The 21,347-nt window shown below is 33.1% G+C and overlaps 1 protein-coding gene across 1 annotated transcript in view; it reads right to left on the bottom strand.

Annotated features, from left to right (window-relative positions):
* l(2)37Cb (DEAH-box helicase 16 lethal (2) 37Cb) overlaps nt 1-21,347 on the bottom strand; it is a 105,421-nt gene that overhangs the window by 28,841 nt on the left and 55,233 nt on the right. Inside the window, exons 11-14 of the mRNA XM_089100057.1 lie at nt 17,741-17,881; nt 12,536-12,754; nt 10,592-10,722; nt 1,200-1,365 (exon numbers count right to left, since the gene is read on the bottom strand). Of these exons, the coding sequence (XP_088956183.1) occupies nt 1,200-1,365; nt 10,592-10,722; nt 12,536-12,754; nt 17,741-17,881 (657 nt within the window). The remainder of the gene's footprint in view (nt 1-1,199; nt 1,366-10,591; nt 10,723-12,535; nt 12,755-17,740; nt 17,882-21,347) is intronic.

Genomic DNA, 21,347 nt, shown 5'->3' with positions numbered 1-21,347 from the left:
TGATGGTAATTTCTAGTAGTTTTACGCTTGGTAAACACTGTGCGGATGAAGGATGACAGATTGCCGAAGATTGTTCTTTTCGGCCAACCATCTAGGGCTAAACGGAAAGCAGGTCGTCCCCGTCTGGGGTGGGAGGACGTCATAAAGAAAGATTTAAAGGAAATGGGAACTACGTGGGCGGGTGTAAAAAGGGGGCTTTGAATAGATTGGGGTGGAGGAGGAGCGTGCGTAGCTGTGTTGGCCTCATAAAGTTTGTATTAAACACTCCTCTGCAATTACAAAATGCTTCAAAAACACTTAATTTCATTATTAGGCTGAATCAATCGCTTGATTTTTAATCAAGAGGTAGAAATTTACACCCTCCCTATCTAAGATTGATGCCCTTCCTGTTTCACCTTTGTCCGTCCCCATCGCTCTTTGCGTATAAAGGGTATCAAAAAGGCTACGGTTTCTGTACTCTTAAAGTAGGTCTACTTATTGTAAGTTTTCAAAATTTATATCGAATATTAAGTCGACAAACTGATCTTGGACTGGTATATTGTTGCAACCATCACTGCAACCATGGCACCAAAAATAAAATGTTATTAGACTAAGGAAATTAGAAATTCAAAGTGGAATCTAAATTATATTGTGACAGCAGCATTATAAAAAAAAAAAAAAAAAAAAAAAAAAAAAATGTATGTTTCGAAAGGCCAGAAGAAAAGAGTCATCTACAGATTTGTTTTGAATTAGTAAAATAATTATTGTAAGAGGGTAACAACTGATCACAAACATCAACAAGGGCCTTAAAAAAAGATAAAAATCCAATAATTTAAACATACAAACATAGCTTGAACATAGCTTGGATAGCTTTGCACTATGTAGGATGAATTAATCAATTTCAAATTAATATGCTTCGGATCAACTCTCAATAATGAATAAAACAATTTAAAATATCTAGTGTGCCTACACATGAAAGAACAAAGCAGAGCGAAATTTAATCAATTCATCAGGGTCTTATTTTGCGGGTTTACTTACTGCTTGTTCAGGGAAGGATGAAAAAAATTTGACAGTTAAAAATACTTGTAAAGAAGAAAACTGCCTATAACCAAAGAAAAAGAAAAAAAGAGGGTAAAATAGATGACATAAAGAAGTAAAAAACAAACATAGCCGAATACAAACACAACAGAATGAAAAAAAAAATCTGTAATAAACTTTACCCATTGGTCATAAACATTGAAAAGTGACAGATGATCCCCTCCAGGGACAAAGAAATTTTTTCTTGCAGTGTCAGCTTGAAGTATTTTGTCTTTCGGCCGATAAAAAACAGAACTATTCACGGAGAGCATTGCGGCTATCGTACAGGCTTCTGATGCGCATTTGTATCTAAAACAGAACACAAATAAGTTGTATTTTAATTAAAAAAAAAAAAAAATTGGCGTAATTTGATATCATTTGTATGTTAAACATAATAAAGTTTTATTTAGTAAGGTTCTATTCAGGTTCTAGTTCTATTTTTAGTAGGGCATGCTATTATATTACAGAAAAAAGGATCATTTACCTGCAATTTTTCAATAATTATGAGTAAAGTATGAATACAAGATAAAAAAAAATAAAATAAAATCTGTGTTCCAGATTTCGATAGCCTATAGACTACATTAATAATAAAAAAAAAAAAAATTAAGAAACAGTCATTAATATTAAGTTTCAATAATTAAGAAAGACTAAAGTATGAACACAAGATAAAAAAAAAGATCTGGTCACAAATTTCAATATATTATAGACTACATTAAATAAGAAGCACAATTAAGAAACAACTATTTATATTAAGTTTCAATAAATAAGAACCAGTAAACTATCAAGTAACAGAACAAACAGTAAAAAAAAAAAAAAAAAAAAAAAAAAAAAAAAAAAAAAAAAAAAAAAAAAATCTGGTCACAGATTTCAATAAACCCTAGACTACATTAACCAAGAAACGTAATTAAGAGAGAATCATTAATATTAAGTTTCAATAACTACGAAAGACTAAAGTATGATTTCGACTGACTATAGACTACAACAATTAAGGAATAATTGTTAATATCAAATTTTAATAATAAAGAAAGAGTAAAGCATAAATAGAAGATAAAAGAAGATCTGATCACAGTTTTAGATAGACTATAGAATACATTAATTAAGAAATAATTATTAATATTAAGTTTCAATAATTAAAAAAGAGTAGTGTGAATGCTAAAAAAAAAAAAAAAAAAAAAAAAAAAAAAAAAAAAAAAAAAAAAAACTGGCCACTGATTTCGATAGACATTTCTTAGTTCTGAATCGGAAATGGAAAGAGGTATCGTTTATATATAGGTAATTGAGTTTAAATCATCCTATATAAGAAGTGTCAGTGAGATTCAAAAAATATGAGGTACTTGTCTATTATAGCGCCTTGTTCATCCATTGACACATTGTAGAAACGGTTTCTTTCGTTAGTTTATTTCAGCTCAGCGTCGGACAAGACAAAGAGAAGTGACAGAATAGATGGGAAATATATAATTTGGGCTATATATTTGTACATTAGGGGGTGGGGGGGGGTGTTGGTAAAGTATCTGGACCGTGTGAAGTTAGAAAACAATTCTTACTTAGTAATATGCAGAATAGTTGTGCCTAACACATTTTGCATGCTGATCCGCTATACCTTAACCCCCCCCCCCTAATGAGCAAACATATAGCCCGAATTTGTTTCCTAAGTATTATATTTTTATCATACTTAAGTATTTTTCATTCGGATTAACCTAACTTCACTTTTTGAGTGGTCGGCACTATAACAGACAAGTACCATATGACATGATGCTATATAACTGTTTAACTGTTTATTTGATTAAATCAACATAACAAAAAACATATACCCCCAACAGAGAGCAAAGCTCGTAAAATTGGGTAAAAAACAAAAAAAAACAAAACAAAAAAAACATTTTCTCATCATAACAAAAGAGAGAAAGAAAAAAAACCTGGTTAAAGAAAAAAACAAAAAACATAACAAACATATAGAAAACAAACGCTGGACAAGTGAGGCACGGAAGGCTATCCCAACATGGGTAACAAATATAAACAAAAAAAAATAATAATAATAATAAAAAAATTTAAAATAATTTCTATTCCACCATCACAGGTCAATACATAATTTTAATATTATCTTCCTTAGAACTGATATTTGCCGAAATGATGCCTCAATTTGAATTCTATCTTTCAGCCTATATTTATTTGAAATAAATGGTATTTGGTATCTAATTGAAAATCTAGATCTTTCACAATTAACAAAGGGAATTCGATATGTTCCAGAACACCTAAGAGCCGAAGGAGGGGGCAGAATCAACAGAGATTTTTCATAAAAATAACTACTAGGATCTTGTATTTTAAAATGCCATATTGATATATTAAGTTCTCTTATATGTTTCAGATCTAATAAATTCAAGAAAAGAAATAATGTTTCATTTTCCGATGCATCTCTAAGTTTTGATGGACGATGTAAAAAATTTCCAAGTATTCTCACTGCTTTATTTTGAAGGATCTGTAGGGGTTTTATATGCGTCCAAAAAGTATTTAAATAAATAATTTTGCAATAATTTAAATAAGGATCAATCAAAGAATGATAAATTATTTTTAAAATTTAAAATGGAAAAACATGTTGCAAACTATACATATACCCAATATTTTGCGAAAGTTTCACACTTAAATGATCAATATGAGTTTGAAATGACAAAAGGGGATCAATAAAAACTCCTAAATAACGATACGATTGAACTCTACGTATTTTATGCTCACCAACTTGAAGCTCCTGACATGAAATTTTTTTAGTAGCACGTTTTGAATGACCAAAAACCATAAATTCAGTCTTCTTAAAATTCGGTACTAAATAATTAGAAACAAACCATCGATTAACTGAACTAACAGTGTTAAACAAATTTTGAATTAATGTAGATGAATCCTTCGCTTTAACATAAACAGCTGTGTCATGTGCAAATAAAATTGCAAGACCATTATTTCCCTGCAAACATCGTGGAAGATCATTAATATACATCAAAAATAAAAGCGGACCTAATACCGATCCTTGTGGGACACCAATATCTTCAAGATCATTTAAACTAGACAAATGTCCATCAACATCTACCACGATTTTACGTCCATAAAGGTATGATCTTATTATATCTAGTCCTTTCCCTCTTATACCGGAATTTTCCATTTTATCAAAAAGAATTTCATGGTTTAAAGTGTCAAATTCTTTTTTAACATCATAAAAAACAGTAGATACATGATAATTACTATCTAAGCAGTCATTTATTTCTAATACAAGAGCTGCAACTGCTTGTTCCGTCGAATGGCCTGCCCTAAATCCAAACTGATATTTGGTAAAAAAAATTTATTTTATCTAGATATTTAGTAATCCTTCCTTTTAAAATTTTTTCCAATACTTTAGACAATGGTGATAAAATTGCAATAGGACGATAATTATTTGTATCAGATTTATCTCCTTTTTTATACAATGGTATTACACGTGCAATTTTCCATCTTTTAGGAAATGTACCTGAGAAAATACATAAATTTAAAATATGAAGCAATGGTTCAAAAATTACACCTGCAATATTTTTTAGCAAATTAGTTGAAAATTCATCATATCCCAATGAATTACCATTTTTTAAATTCTTAATGACCTTTTGAAATTCTGCAAAAGTAACCGGGGCCATAAATATGCTCGTATCTTCAGTGGGCGGTAGATATTTTTTATGTGACCTTGGGGAAGAAAGGTCAACTTCTCCTGAGACAACAGATGATCCAATACTAGCAAAATATTCACTAAACTTCTTAGCAACAGCTTGTGGTCCTCTAATTTCTTTACCATTAATATCAAATAACACTTCAGGGTGTAACAACTTTTTATTTCTTCCAATTTTATCATTAATCAGACTCCAAGTTTTTCTAGGGGAATCTGAATTTCGAAAAGATTTTTCATAATAAAGTCTTTCACTTACTCTAAGGATCCTTACCAGCATATTCTTATAATTTTTAAAACGCGTTATATTTATTTCCGTGGGATATTCTATTCTAATTTTATATAAACGATTTTTCTCATTAATAGATCTCAAAAGTGATTCATTTATCCAAGTTTTTTTTGGGGTAAGTTTCTTTCCTCTCGGGCTCTTATATGGGCAAAAAAGATCAAGCTTTTCATTCATAATATAATAAAATTTATCTAATGATTGGTTCGGATCCTTCTCATCAATTACAGGACTCCAATCAACATCACCAAGCCCTTCTTTTAACCTTAACACATTTTTATGTGAAAAATCTCTACGCTTGGTTTGATTTTTTTTATTATGCGGGAAATTTATAAGAATATCAGACATAATTATACAGTGGTCAGATGAATCATCAGGAATAATAAATGTATTAACAGCACTATAAGGTGAAAAAATATTATCAATAAGTGAAAATGATGTATCAGCTATTCTAGAGGGCACAAAACATACGGGGTTTAGTCCATAAGATAGTGGGCCCTCCAAAAACTGCAAAATATTTCTATCTATTCTATTCTGATCTGCAGATAGGAGTTTCATTAAATCAATATTAAAATCACCCATAACTAAATAAGGAGTATTAAGACTAGCTAATTTATCCAACATACTTTCAAAATGATTTTTAAATTCTATCTGGCTGGATGACGGAGTACAGTAAATAACTGCAATTAAAAACTTCCGATTATTTGGAAAAGAGCATTCAACTACACAAGATTCAAAAATCATTTCAATATTCATTGGCAAAAAATCAATCCTTATACGTGCTGGTATGCAATTTTTAATCAAAACACCTAGACCCCCTTGTTTTTGTCTTTTCCGACCGATGTGAAAAAATTGGTAATCTTTTACATGTATATTTTCAATTGAAAGATCATCTAAAAAGTTTCACATAGGCCTAATATATCTGTATCTGAATCCGACAAAAAAGTTTCAATCACATCCTGCACAGTCCTCCAACCCCGGCAATTCCAAAACGACATCCTACTTGTATTTACATTTTTTTTTACCAGCTCATTCATAAATATATATTGATTTTTTGGGATATCAAAATTACTAGAAGTATCTTCATCATCACCAGCTACAATAGTTTGAAAAATTGACTGAAATGAAAGAGAATTCCGCTCAAATTCTTTTAACCTTGATGATGGAATTTCACGATTATCTCTATCCATTATCAAATATTAATCCTACGTTAAGAGAAACCACACCATGCCCCAAAAGACCAGCAAACCATAATAAAAAATAACAATTAAAAAAACAAAAAAAAATAATCTCCATTCCAAGTCGTTTTCCCTCAGTACGACTAATCTGCGCAACTTTTAATTTAACCTCTATGTGGATCTAAACAAAAAAAAAGGAAAGAAAAAAAAAATAATAATAATAATACACCTTATATAAACTAAACATAAAAAAAAACACTTTCAATTTAAATGTTTTCATTCATATTACTTGGGCACATGAACTATTACTGCAACCCACGACATTACGACATTTGAACATCGACAGGGAATATAACAGGCACTCCCCTTCGGGCGATGGAAAATTTTTTATGGAAATCGTCAATCTCCGGTATGGCATCATTGAATGTGTATTTGGTAATCGAGCCGTCTGGTCTTTTCACTAGCAGATTCGGCTGAAACACCTTCGATATCCAGGCATCACATCCATGATCTTTTCGTAATTTGTCACGTTTCACTAGAAGCAGCTTTCGCACTTTACGGATTTCAGTTGGGACATCATCACTGATGAACAGGTTGCTGTTGTTTCCAGGGACTGTCTTATCCTTAAGCTTGCTAGCCTTCTTCAATATGGCAAACTTATCGTCTTTTTTATTCAGTGTCACCTTCAAAAATTTACGGTTGCTATCATAATGAGTAACTGTGAAATTTACTTCGGGCATTTCCAGCCCGTGACGAACTACCTCTGTGAATAGAACTTGAGCGTAGTTATTATCCTTACAAGCTGCGTTCCATATGATGACATAATTTTCTAGCTTTGCAGCTTCCATTCTCACAATCCGAAACATATAATCTTCATTTTTCCTTCTTAATTCCATTATTTCATCCGTGCAAGTTTTTATTTGCATTTTGAGGCTAGAGGTTTCATTCTCAATCTTTCCAATTTTCGATTCAGGATTGTTTATCTTATTCGTTTGTAGCGATTGTTCTTTTTCCAAGTTATCCACCCTTGCGGTAAGAGTTCCTAATTGATTGTTGATATTGTCCAACTTATTTCCATTTTCTTTCACAACATCAAGAATTTGCTTAAAATCCGCAGCTAGTATCGATATTTCCGGTTTCGAGCTAGAACTGAGTCCTGAGGTGTCAAATGAACTGTCCATGCCTTCTTGCTTAGCATTTTTCCTTTTACGTCCCATCTAATCACAAAAATATCGATAATCCTTGACATAATATTGTCACATAAATTCACTCCACACAGAGGTCTTAACTACATCTTATTCTGACGAGAGCATTGAATGATGAATAATAATCCTTATTATTGCCAAACTGGAATACATCACTGGGATATCTTATGAAATTAACTCAATTTAACAAAGTCAAAAGTTCAATTAATGCATTGGTCAGAAACTCCAGTCAATTCAATTTATCCAGTGACGTCACACATTCCACTAGGTTACAGTTACTGAATAAATGTTTAAATACTTTATGAGACTTAAAAGCGTTCTCACTATTTCGTAACTACTGAAAGAATCCAGTGTCTAATTAAATCAGAATAAAATCCTTTTCCGACAACTAGTTCAAAACTGGGATTAATCCTTTTTAAAAGAATAGATAGATCTTAACTGTTCAAAGACTGAATCAATACTGACCAGTGGCGGTTCTGGCCTCTTTTGCGCCCGGGGTAAAATCTTGATTAGCACTCCCACCCCCTGTTTCCCACAACATTTTCAGGCCAAGTTTTATCAAAATTATTATTTATTAACAAAATTATTTTCAATTCAGTGATTAACCATTTTTCAGTTTATTATTTAAATAGTATTAATTATTTTAATTTAACAATTTTAATTGTTATTATTTAACTATTTTTAATTTGTTTGTTGATTAATAATTCATTTATTTTCATTAATTAACTGCGCCCTCTACTTTATTTTAGTAAAAATAAAATTTCAAAATTACAAAATGATTACAACCGTTAGATTATTTATTTGAAATTTTGCGCCCCTAAAATTTCTGCGCCCGTGGCAAATACTCCCTCTATCCCTTCCCTAAAACCACCTCTTTATAGAGCGGGATGTTTCCCCAAAGAGGGTAGATCAGTTCAGTCAGTTAATTTTTGGATAGTCAGTTGGCTTCACATCCTCATAAGAGAATATGAACTTTTTTGCCTGAAGCTAAGCGACTATATCGCATCATTGAAATTAAACGAAGTCAATAGGTTCCCTTAAAAGGTGGCAGTTTTTATAGTCTTGGGGATAGAAATTTTAGAAGAGCTTGCAAAAATCCATCTTAATTATAGAACAGACGTTTGAGGGACAGATTAGACATAGATTTGGTTGTCGTTAGTTGAAGTTCTGGCTGGGAGTATTTATCACTTTACTTATTTAGGAAATAGATTTAATCAATTTAATGAACATATATTTAACAAACATATATTTGATAAATTTGTTACTTACTAATACATTATTATATATGAATAAATAATAATGTTGGGGATATTTATAAGTATTTATAAAACTTTGTTACATTCGGCATTTTAAAATTATTTTTTTTTTTCAAAAATATAGTTATATATCATGTTGAATATAACCCCAATTTAGTTCCGTATATTTCTTGTGAGACACAGCAAAAAATTGTGATGCTTTTCTTACAAGGCGACAAGCTCCAATCTCCAATCAAGAGAAAATGCTCCAATCTCCTCACTTCACTGAATCTACCATCTAATCTTCAAAATCCCTGTAGGCACTCGCGTTAAAACTGAGCACAAAGTCTCCAACTTTCAGCCAACATTAAAACAGGTGTGAGCCATGGGACCTCATTTCTTGATGAGATGACTTATCCCGATTCTCAAAAGACGTTTTTGGAACCAGAGCTTCATTTTAATAGAAGCCTCAATCAAGTCTCACGCTATTTATCGAGGAACTGACTCCACATATGTGCAGAAAATTTTGGCCACTGCTGGATTGAATCCCTTACCCTACCAACCGTTCCGGCTCCTCCTTGGGCGTTCTGGTCCTGACTTGTTCTACTGGCCGCACTAACGTCCCCTGAGCTCCCATACTTGACAAATAAGTTCTATCTAATTCCAGGATTCTATTTTGAGATGAGGTTTCTCACATTTAAAACAATGCACAATATTGCGCTTGATTTGAACGACGTATTTTGTGGTTTTGTTTGATATGGCATATCTTTTACTGGAGTTCTAATTGGGGTCTAGCTGTGTCAATAGAAACTACTTCTATCATAGCCTGTGGAATACAGTTCATGAGTTTATGAATAAAGACGACACCAGAAGAATTTTGCACAATTCCTTCTTTTCTTGGGCGGGGGGGGGGGGATGGTCAGCCTTTGCTAATCAAAAAAAAAGAAAAAAATTCCTCAGTTGGAAAGTTTTAATAAATATCAAATTTAGTAACAAGCCTTAGTTAAAAGGCATGGTTGTAAATAGAGGGCCAAAGTTCCGCCAAAAATCGGACCGTTCCCCCTACTCTAACACTAATTTTCGAAAACTTCCGTTTTTTTCAATATTTTTACATTTAAAAGACCTATTTTATATATCTTTTTAATGTAAGTTTTACTAGTGCCCCCTCTTCGTAAAATATGAATCACGTATGCGAATGATTAGTGGTACCATCTATCATCCCCATTTAAAATAACGTTTAACGTTAGTTTAACGTTAAAAATTAACGTGTAACGTCGACAACTTTATGAATTAGCAGGATCAGTCTGGCAGGAGAATTTTGTGATGTAGATAGTGAAATACATTAAATTATCTCGTTTAAAGGAGAATCTCATTTAAAAAAGAATCTAGTGTAAAAATTGATCACAAAACAATTAATAGCTTCACTCTGAACTCTGAAATTAAATATCGCTTGGATTCCTTAAATTGTAACAAGTATAGGAGTTAAGGATGATCACGTAAAAAGAAGGGTCATCGTAAAACAGTTGATAGTTCCATTTTGAATTCTGAACTTTAACTCGGTTATCTTTTAACTCGAATAAACTTAATCATTTAGAGCTTTTATAAATTAGTTATCACTTCATAATTCATGAGGTAGCGAACGAGAAGCTTTGTGAACAATATGAGTCGAGCCAAATCGGTATTTCGATCGTGAAAGAGTACTTGGATGAATTGGAAAAGTCTTCGGAAAGCCTTCGGAAAAGTCTTCGGAAGTACATTCTGATGAGCGAAACAGTCGATTTCTTAACGAGTTGGCTTTGTGAAAGACCATCAAAATATCAAAATAAATCAATATATGAATAGATAGATAGAACAGAGAGGAGAGAGAGAGAGAGAGAGAGAGAGAGAGAGAGAGAGAGAGAGAGAGAGAGAGAGAGAGAGAGAGAGAGAGAGAGAGAGGGAAAGAAAAAGAGGTTTACTTTTCTGATGCTAAAAGCATTTTTGACATCATTGGATCACAAGGAAATTCTGCCATTCTTCTTCCTATTTTCGTAAGCTCTCCACGATGATTTAATGCTCCCAGAGCATATAACTGCTCCAAAGCAAGAGCCTGAAAAGACATAATTAATATGAACGAACTGTTAAGTCCTATTGACAACAAACCCTATTGAGCGCAGCCTTGTACCCGAAGGAGTCTTTCATACTCCTTTTTGGCTCTTCAACCAAAGGAAGTTAGGTTCCCTGTTCTTTCTCTACCATTTTTCTATTACTGAAATGATTTTTTTTTTCTTTTTGTTGGTAGAAAAAAAGTGGGTATAACTTTGAAATATCCGAAATATATTTCTGCCGTAGTCTGTACGGTCTTAATTAAGAGGTATCTACCCTTTTTCGTTTTTTTTTTTTATGCCTAAATGTAAGCAGCGGGGTAACAAATATTAGGCTATAGTCTATTGACAGCTGATTCAAGAGAAAGAGTTTTTGTGCTACACTTTCGTAGCCATTTACACTAACCTGACTAAATACACATATGACAAACATGTATTACACAAAATGATAAAACAAATTTACACATTGACTAAATACATACACGGTCACAGGTCAAATTTTGTTGAATAGTAAAATATAATACAATTTTTGTTTGTAACGCTAAGTTACACACTCTGGATTTGGAAATGGTAAAAGTATAAATTAGTAGTAGATTTGCAAAAAGGGTAGTTTTTGGAGATTTCGGCGTCAACGTTAAATTTCCCTTTTTTTTACCAAGAGTTACAAAAAGCAGTAGGAGTTACAAAACATCTGCAGAGGTTACGCACAGAACTTATCAAAAAAGATAAAAGGAAGCTTACATTTATTAGCCAATAGTCAAAGTCAATTTTTTTTTTTAATTACCAAAGGGGTCACAAAAAACACAAGAGTTAAATCTCCATATAATAAAAACCAAACATAAATAGACATTACCATATTACACTGAACAAAAAGAAAATAATTAAGGATACTTAAGTATTAAAAAAAACTACCCAATTTTTTCTTTTAATTTACCACCGGTACTTTAGAATAAATACTGAATGAAATGTAAGGGTCTTAGAACTTTACGGATAAGAATAAAATCAACTCAACTACGGCAAAATCAAAACAGTAATAGCATCAGTCCAGTCTTGTTGTATCGGTAAAAATGAATTCGTTTTTGAAAACAAAAATCTTCATCCATCCCCCCTTTCCACTATAGACGTGCATCCACCCTCCAAGGTGTGAGAGCGCTGTTAAATTGTCAGTTGAAACAACTATTAGACAAATAAAATGAGAACAATTATTAAACACAGGATTTAACGGTAAACAAATAAATATAGAAATATATTATATATATATATATATATATATATATATATATATATATATATATATATATATATATATATATATATATATATATATATATATAAAATATATATTTACGCAATAGAAATAAAATGTATTTATTTTTCAATTTATTTATCGGATTGCTATGGCTTGAGCGATAAAGTCTACAATAAAAGGGTACAAAAAAAAATCCTGATGCGCAGGACGGTCTACGGGTGAACGCTTCGGCTAGTTATCGAAGGCTCGTGGGTTGTAGACCAATGGTATTTTTTTATTTTTTTTAGAATTTTAATCGATTCGTGTTTAAGTTGCGTTGAGTACATTCTGTTGAGCGAAACAGTCGATTTCTTAACGAGTTGGCTTTGTGAACCAACATGCGAGTGCTTCATTTAATTGTAAATTTTCAATTCGGCAGACGTAAGAAACAAATCCAAGTCTAAATCAATATATCAGAGGGTTCTTCAAACGAGGGGAGGGGTGGGGGGTTAGAAAAGGTAAAATTTCGGACCACAGTCTTTCATCTAATTTAAAACTAATAAATCGATAAATATAACAACCAAACTTACAAGAGTTTCATAAGGAGGAGGATCCAAATAATCGAAATGGACGAGATCATTGATACCAAGAGATTTGAGTAGTAGAACAACATTGCCAAGGTTTACCCTCTGAATTTCTGGAATGGCATTTTCTTCTAACTCATTTTGGTAGGCCCATGCCGTATAAAGCCTAAAACATTTCCCGGCTGCAACTCGACCAGCTCGTCCTGCCCTCTGATTGGCCGAGGCCTAAAATAATGAAGCATACATAATCGCTTCTGATTATTATGAAAAGAAGCTTTAACTGCTTCATATATGAGTTTAGACATAAATGTCTGTGTCTCTTCTTTCCCGGCTGCAACTCGACCAGCTCGTCCTGCCCTCTGATTGGCCGAGGCCTAAAATAATGAAGCATACATAATCGCTTCTGATTATTATGAAAAGAAGCTTTAACTGCTTCATATATGAGTTTAGACATAAATGTCTGTGTCTCTTCTAGCTAACAATTACCACCCTTTTTTGTATAAAGTAAAGTTACCAGTAATATCTGTCTCTCCATTTCTCTCGGTGTTCCAGTTCTAATTTGCTTTCACCGCCACGTTTCTGGTATCTAAAACTTTCAAGTCTTTATTAGTTGCATAGCTAGAAATATTTAGATAGATATTCAATGCTTTAAAGCCACAAGGACCATGACAATAAAAAAGGGAAAAAAATAAGCAACACAATCAATTGTGTAGCCAGCACTCACCCCCTCCTCTTCCCTACTAAAATCCATATCTATGTGCCGTTCTCAATTCAATATAATTTGCTATTTGTTTTTATTTTTCCATAATCTTTTGATCCTACTACCGAAAGGAGCCACTCATTTGACACTACATTGGGACATTGCCAAAAATAGTTATTTCATTGAATCTTGTAATCCTGGGCGAAACTATTTATTATTTTACTATTTAAACCCATTCTAAAATGAATATCATATCCACATATATTTCCTTTATTCTCCAAGAGGCAGAAAAATACTCCTCCCTGTCATAAACCACTTAATTTCATCACTATTCAAGCCCACTTTAAAAAGAATATCACATCCCCAGACTTCCTTCCGCTGCCCGTAAACTCCAAAGGACGTTGAGGCTGCAAAATCCCCCCGCCATTTCTGAATTTCCCAATCTTCCAATACTAATTTTATATACTTCCTATCTCCAGTCCTATCCCCATCTCGTCATTCCAAATCCCTGATAACCCGCAACCATTTATAATTGACCTCATTTGCGAAGTCCATGAACTTGCAAAGCACTCTAGAAAAGCTGCATTTACGAGCCTATTATTCGATAAATTAATAACCTTTTCCCAATATCCTATCATTCTAACCAGTCTTTTTTACCCTAAACGAAAACAATCTTTGATTATCCTTCATGTGCCCCTGTTTAAGTCCTACCCCATTTAAAACTGCCCTATAGTAAGAAATGCTTACTTTTATTACAACTTTAGCCACCTCAAACATTTCCATTAAAACTTCTACTTATCTAGTTAGCAATCCTAATTTCACAAAAAATCCTTTTAACATGCTTCTTAAAAATTCACCAAAGGCCCACCTAATGTCTAAAGACACCGTAAATAGCCTACTTTCCAATTGTCTCGTACATTTACGAGCTAAAACCTGTAAGCGAAAATTTGATCTATCGTATTAAAATTTTGCCAAGCCCTCCCTTTGCGTTGCAACCGTTTATCCATCCAATTACACAGCACCCTACAAAATAATTTCTGATAGAAATTCATAGACTAATCCCCCTGTAGTTCTTGTATAGGTTTCTCTCTCATTTTTTCAAACAATTGGATAATTAAAAATAATCATAATTATAATTAAATAATGAATTTTCAGTAAATGAATAATGAACAAAGGACAATAAATGACTAAAAATAATCAAGTGAGTAGCTTATAATCCACAATACTTATTGTTTATTTTCAAGAAATAAATAAACAGATAATTATGTATTTACTATTCAATAACGAAACTATCTACTATGAAAAATAGCTAAATAATAGACACTTTCTGAGGGTTTCTAAATATTGCGTACGTATTTGGATAAAAATGTAATTATAACTAAATAATGAATTTTTAATAAACAAGAAATGAATAATAAACAAAGCGGAATAAATAATAAAATATTAAATAATGTATTTACTATTCACTAATGAAATTATCTGTCATAATCAATACCAAAAAAGCAAATGAACAAATTAAACTAGTGATAAATATAAGCATTCATAAATAATAGTACCTTCGTGGTATAAAAATTTTTTAGATGTCATGTGTAATTTTTGAATTAAGTCAAGTGTTATAAAATAGTCAGCAAATAGACAGAATTAGAGGGAATTGTAAACCACCAGCCAATAGACAAAATTGGTCCATTTGTTGGTACTACCCAATGAACTAGATAATTCAACTGTTCGTTTATTATTAGCATATAGGTGGCTAACCTTAGTATAGTAAACCAATAGACAAAATTGGTCCATTTGTTGGTGCTACCCAATGAACTAGATAATTCAACTGTTCGTTTATTATTAGCATATAGGTGGCTAACCTTAGTATAGTAAACCAATAGACAAAATTGGTCCATTTGTTGGTGCTACCCAATGAACTAGATAATTCAACTGTTCGTTTATTATTAGCATATAGGTTGCTAACCATAGTATAGTAAACCAATAGACAAAATTGGTCCATTTGTTGGTGCTACCCAATGAACTAGATAATTCAACTGTTCGTTTATTATTAGCATATAGGTGGCTAACCTTAGTATAGTAAACCAATAGAAAAAATTGGTCTATTTGTTGGTGCTACCCAATGAACTAGATAATTCAACTGTTCGTTTATTATTAGCATATAGGTGGCTAAACTTAATATAGTAAACCTTTATAGGATAAAGATAATAATAAATAGTTATTGGTAACTTGCTTTGGAAACGCATCCTTCAGTACTTTGCGAGCAGGGTGTTTTCTCTGTAGAGCTGAAAAGTTTTTGGGAAAATAAGAAGACAAATTTTAGATAATATTAAAATACTAGAAGCTGTGTCTTAGCGTCCAAAAGCATGCCAAGTTTGAGTAGAGATAACGCAGCCAAAAGCTTTTAAAATTCAGAGCTTCATTTGAGCTTTAGCGAAAACAAAGCTCATTTAAAAATAATTTTCTTTTATAACTTTAACACTAAGTATCATGAGACCGAGCTTCACTCGATCCCAGGTACTTGACACGCGGCAGGCTTGTATATAAGTTATTCTTGCTGTCGCTTGTCATCTAACGGCAGATTAATGTGAACTTCTTTTCAAGCTTCTTTGCCAGTAATCATTTTTGCTTTCATTACGTTGTTACATAATTCAATAACAACCAGGCGCGCTCCATTGCACATGCCCTCTGAAATATCTAAATTACGCATTAACATAATTATCGTGTTATTCTTTAGTTTTTAGTCACGTGGTGGCAAGTCAGCAATTTCAATCGAATTAAAACATACTGGCGTCAATTCAATCTCGGATCATGTTTATCCTTCATAGAATCACAACTTTTATAGGATTTGTGTTCTCCTAGGAGGTGATCGACCATTTCAGCATAAATTTTACTTACTTCTTTTTTGAGCGACGCTAAAATAACGCGTTCCTTCAATACATTCTAGTTTTGTTTTGCAAGGCGATTTTCAAACGATTCTTTAATTAAATTACGCTGGAAATTATAATCTCAGGTAATTCCATTTCATTGAAATCAATTTCGGAAGATCTCCATTTCCCAGTTCTAGGATACACTTTGCGAACGGTTCCTGTTCAGGATTGACACGCATATTTAACGAAAAGTTTTTGAAATACTTCCAAAGATGACTATTTTTTATTGACAATTCGAGTATTTCACTACGGTGCTTCGGGGTAGAACAGGTAACCACTGAAAGAAATCACCTCCAGCGACAAAAATTACTGATGATGCTCAATAATCCATTGATTATCAATTATTAATACTTGTTGTCACATGTCTTCTAACCGCAGGTTTTGCTGTAAATCATTTCGCATGCCATGAACGAGCCCTCTCCTGATCTTATAGGACCATAGGTTCGATAATATCAACCCTGTGACGTCATTTATATGTAAAATGTTTTCCCAAATTAAGGCTCTAAAAGAATTTTACCAAACTCGTGACCTATGTAGATCATCTTTTCAAGCAAAAAATTCTTTGAGTTAATCGAAAAGATCAAAATTAGAGTTGAAAATAAAGAAGAATAAACCACAAGAAAATTTTAGAATTTGGTATCTATAGCAAGCCTCAGGATTTCCGATATTAGTTCACATGTTTGTATCTGTGCTGGTGCACTAATTCCTTCTTAACTCTTTTTTTTCCTTTTTCTAGTTCGTTATTAGGCTACTTATTTCTATGGATTTTTCAAATGTTTTAACATGATTATTATTTTACCATGATTATTATTATTATCGTGAGCTCACAAAACTGATAAAGCTGAATCGACGCTCAGGCCGTAAAGGCCCAATACCTCAAAACTCCTTCTACACACATAAAGAACACCGATGGCCACTAGGCTATCGATGCCTCTACGGGTGGGGTATTTTGAGATATGGCTTGTCTGTCTCCTCTCCCTTTTTAGAGAAGAGCCTTCCTTGGCAGCGTAAAGATGTCCAAAATTGTTTCCCCAATCCCGAAAACCCTAGCCACCAGCTTCTGACCAGCTTGGGCGGGTAAAATTCGTCCCTTGCAAGAGAGAAGAGCGTCATCCACCCCTCACCAGCCGCCAGCGAGCGGCAAACCTCAAAACCGGCAAAGCGAGAGAACTTCTTTCTTCCACTTTGATTGCTCATCAGAAGATTTTTTCTTCAGCCACAGTTGGCGCTTTACTTGTCCAGGGAAGTTGAGCCCCTGGATATGTTTTTGCAGCCATTACTTGCTTCAATACGTCTAATCTTGGAAGCACAATCCACAAAATAACCTCCCTTATGGTCAAACACTGAGCTGAACGACTGAAATCACAGCCGAAGGCCCCAATTTATGTCCATTACTCTCAGGATAACCAGGAGAAAGTGGTTACCACTACCCCCTCCTTTTCATTACAAAAATTACGATAAAAGTTTAATAAGCTTCAAGTTCAGTCTCTCAGGCCGTATTTACAAGAAAAATTATATGTACAACACAAATTAAGGTAAGCCCATCACAGTTAGTACAGTTAATAACAAATTTATTTGGCATACCTTGGAAATGGGCGTGACAACTAGGGACTCCATACCCGTTTTGGGGTTGTATGAATTCTGTTTTGCAAATCCTGGATCTATGACATAAATAATATTGTCGATTGTCAATGACGTCTCAGCAATATTGGTAGCTAGAATACACTGGAAAAAGACGTAAGATTTAGGACATTTCGCCAAGGAAATAAATGCATGTTTACAGGTCGCAAGCTTCAAGTTTATGAATCCACAAGTCCATCTCTATACAGGATGAAAATCTCGTACTGATTTCGTAACTTACACCAGTCTCATACGTCAGAGCTCATCTCATAATTTAGAGTTCGTTTATTTAATAACAAGTTTACAGCAGAAAAAACTTCAACATAGTTTCCCCTGTAAGGCTTCAAGACCAGGAAGGAACAGGGGAGAAAAAAAAAAAAAATCTAAATCTTCCATCTCAAAAATCCCCAAAATCACAAGTTAGGCAGGGAAGTAGCTCAAGTTCTTTTATTGATTAACAAATAATTATAGACCTTTCAGTGACTACATCATCAAAATATGACTGCTTCATCGTTAAATTAAATCATCATATCATCAGTGATCATTCATCATTCATACATGAATAAACGTAGACAAAAATTTGCTCTCATTCACAATGAGAATAGCCAAGCTCTATTAGACCGTTCTTAAGGTTTATTAGAAAAAAAAACTTAACTTAGGAACCCTTTTGCTGTGGGCAAGTCCCGTTTTTCCAATAAACCTTAAGAAGAAACTAATGGAGCTCGGCTGTGTAGGAGTATCAATCAAGCAAGTGAAAAAAGAGAGAAAAAGGCTGGACATGAAAAAAAAAACGCTATAATTTATAATCATCATTTATCCTGAAAAAGATCCATAAGCTAGGTGGGGCCTTTGAGGCTAATGCATCCCCATCCCACCACCAAATTTAGATAGTTTGGCAAATTTAGATATTTTGGCTATTTGAGGAATCTGATTTGGGGACGTTTTTAGATAATGTTATTTCTGTTAGGGAGACGTTACTAAACGAATTCTTAACTTACGATTTTACGAATTCTTATCTTGATTCTAATATTCAGTTTTTTAAGCAACATTATACAATTTGTCAATTTTTACATTTTTTAAATCAGTAACTTAGGCCTCCTCCATAATCAATGTTTATGTACATGCCTGTATGAAAATTGGAACTTTTAAGCTGGTAACATACTTTAAGTTGTTGAAGATGCAAAGAAATATCACTGTCATTTTCCCCCCGAAAAATAGTCATTTTTAAAAAATGACTAAAAGTGAAAGAATTCTTTGAAGGGATCTTTATCCACAGGTCCAATTTGAGGCTTTTTATAGGTTGGTCACTTTCAATAAATTAAATCCAGAAAGGAACCGACCCAATAGAAAGCTTAATAGCATTAACCTGACACGCGTTTTTTTTACAAGTCAAGTTTTTTTTTAAATGATTGGTCATTTTCTGGTAATTCCCCTAAGTGATTGGTCACTTTCAATTGATTAAAGCCTAAGACTTCCACGCGAAGTTTCCTAACGGATTTATGACTTTTTATATACCGAGTCCTTTTATAGGATGGTCACTCTTAATAAGTTAAATCCCAAAAGAAATTGCCCGAATAGAAAGCTTTCTAACCCTAACTTGATTTGCGATACTTTATAGGAAGTTTGCATTTCATAGGTTAAGCCCTAAGAGGAATCACTCCCTTAGAAAGCTTCATAAGGCTAATTTAATTTATGAATTTCTATAGAAGGATCACATTTTATACGTTAAAACCTTAAAAGAATCGTTTTCTTCGAAAGTTTGCTTTGAAAGTTTCCGTTGATTTTAAATTGAAGTTATCAAGTATTTTGGGCAATAGGTTGCGTCAAGACTAGGCTGGGTAATTGTAGACAGAGAAAAGCCAAGACAGATAGTCCAAGTAATTGAGAGGCAAATGTTTAAATGGCTGGGGCACGGGTAAATGGCAGGAGTATCAATGATTTGATTTGCAATTTTTTATAAATCAAGTTTTTAATAAGTTGATTACTTTTAATAGGTTAAAGTCTAATAGAAATTGCTCCAACATAAAGCTTTATAAACGTAATTTGATAGACACATTTTTATAGGAAGGTCACATTTCATTGGTTAAAGCCTGAAAAGAACTGCTCTTACAGAGTTTCCTAGCATTAATTTGATTTGTGACTTTCATAGGTCGCAACGGTTTAAGAGGTAGTGGAGACAACGTTCAAGTGGTTCCCCTGAGAGTAAATAATTTCTTAGACCCTACCGCCTTTCCATTTATAATTGAAACAAAATATATAAAAAACGGGTAATTTTTTTTTAGTAAAACAATGAAAACAAAAAACTGATTTATACAATAATAGTAATAAAAGTTCAGATACTTCGGCTTCATATCTGGGAACCTTCATATCTGGGAACCTTTATTTTTTTTTATTTTTTTGAAAAAAACAATGACAACAACTACCTTAAATAAAATATGAAAAATCAAAGAAAATAGACAAACATTATACAAAAAACAATAAAGAAAAATGAAACTCACGATTAAATAATAACCAATATGGTATTTCAAGTAACATGAAATATTATACTGGGCACAACATTGGAACCAAAATCGATACCTGGAAAATATGGTGTTGACTCTCTAGTATAGATCAGGTGCTACAGACTAGCTGTCAAGCAGGAAAATATTTATAGAAAATAGAAAATTACAAATCGACGAATGAGTAGGCACGAGCGTGGACTCTGACGTACAACTTAACAGTGATAGGCAACAGCTAGGTCAAAGTATGTGGAGGTTATAGCCTCACAGCCCTAAAACCACGGTAATTCGTGAATGGGACTGAAGAGACTCAAGAGTAGCCAAAAATGGCTACCAAAATCATGCCCGGGGGAAGTCATCCCCTAAATACATAAATCACTGACCAAGACGCAAAAAGAAATCCCTTGAGAAGCAATCTAAGGTTGGAAAAAAAATATCATGCTAGAAAAGGTTCAAAGGATCCAGTGCCGCTTGCCACTGATAGCTTGTGAGCAGTGGGGAACCCTCTCCACTCATTTGATGGATGATTCTTTTTTTCCCAAGCTGGCTTTAGGCTAGAATCTAGGGCTCTTAAATAGAAGGCGAAAATGTTGATGGATACCTTGACACTATTCACGAAGTTAGTCGACAAAAGATTAAAAAATTTGATGGATGATTCTTTTTTTCCCAAGCTGGCTTTAGGCTAGAATCTAGGGCTCTTAAATAGAAGGCGAAAATGTTGATGGATACCTTGACACTATTCACGAAGTTAGTCGACAAAAGATTAAAAAATAGGCAAGTTCTATCTCCAAATACTACGCCCAAGGGGCACAAGTAGTCAACCCTCCGGAACTAGGCTTTACGATGAGGGTAATATTCCTAAAATGAGAACCAGGACAAAAAAGAAGAAGGATGATAAACATAAACTCATCTTAACCAGGGTAGCTAGCAGTCTTGAAGAAATTTTGAAATTATATGCACATATCCAACTCTATATGTATAGAGAAGACACCCAGCTTTAAATACCTAACTTTATATATTTTATAAACATAATAACACCCAAGTTAATTTTACACGATAAACTTTTTATGCTT

Source organism: Artemia sp. Qi Xiang Cuo, chromosome 2 (genome assembly GCF_049724085.1).
Source record: "Artemia sp. Qi Xiang Cuo chromosome 2, ASM4972408v1, whole genome shotgun sequence".
Lineage (NCBI taxonomy): Eukaryota > Metazoa > Arthropoda > Branchiopoda > Anostraca > Artemiidae > Artemia > Artemia sp. Qi Xiang Cuo.
Note: the sequence above shows the minus strand (reverse complement) of the source record. Positions and strands in the feature narration are given on the sequence as shown.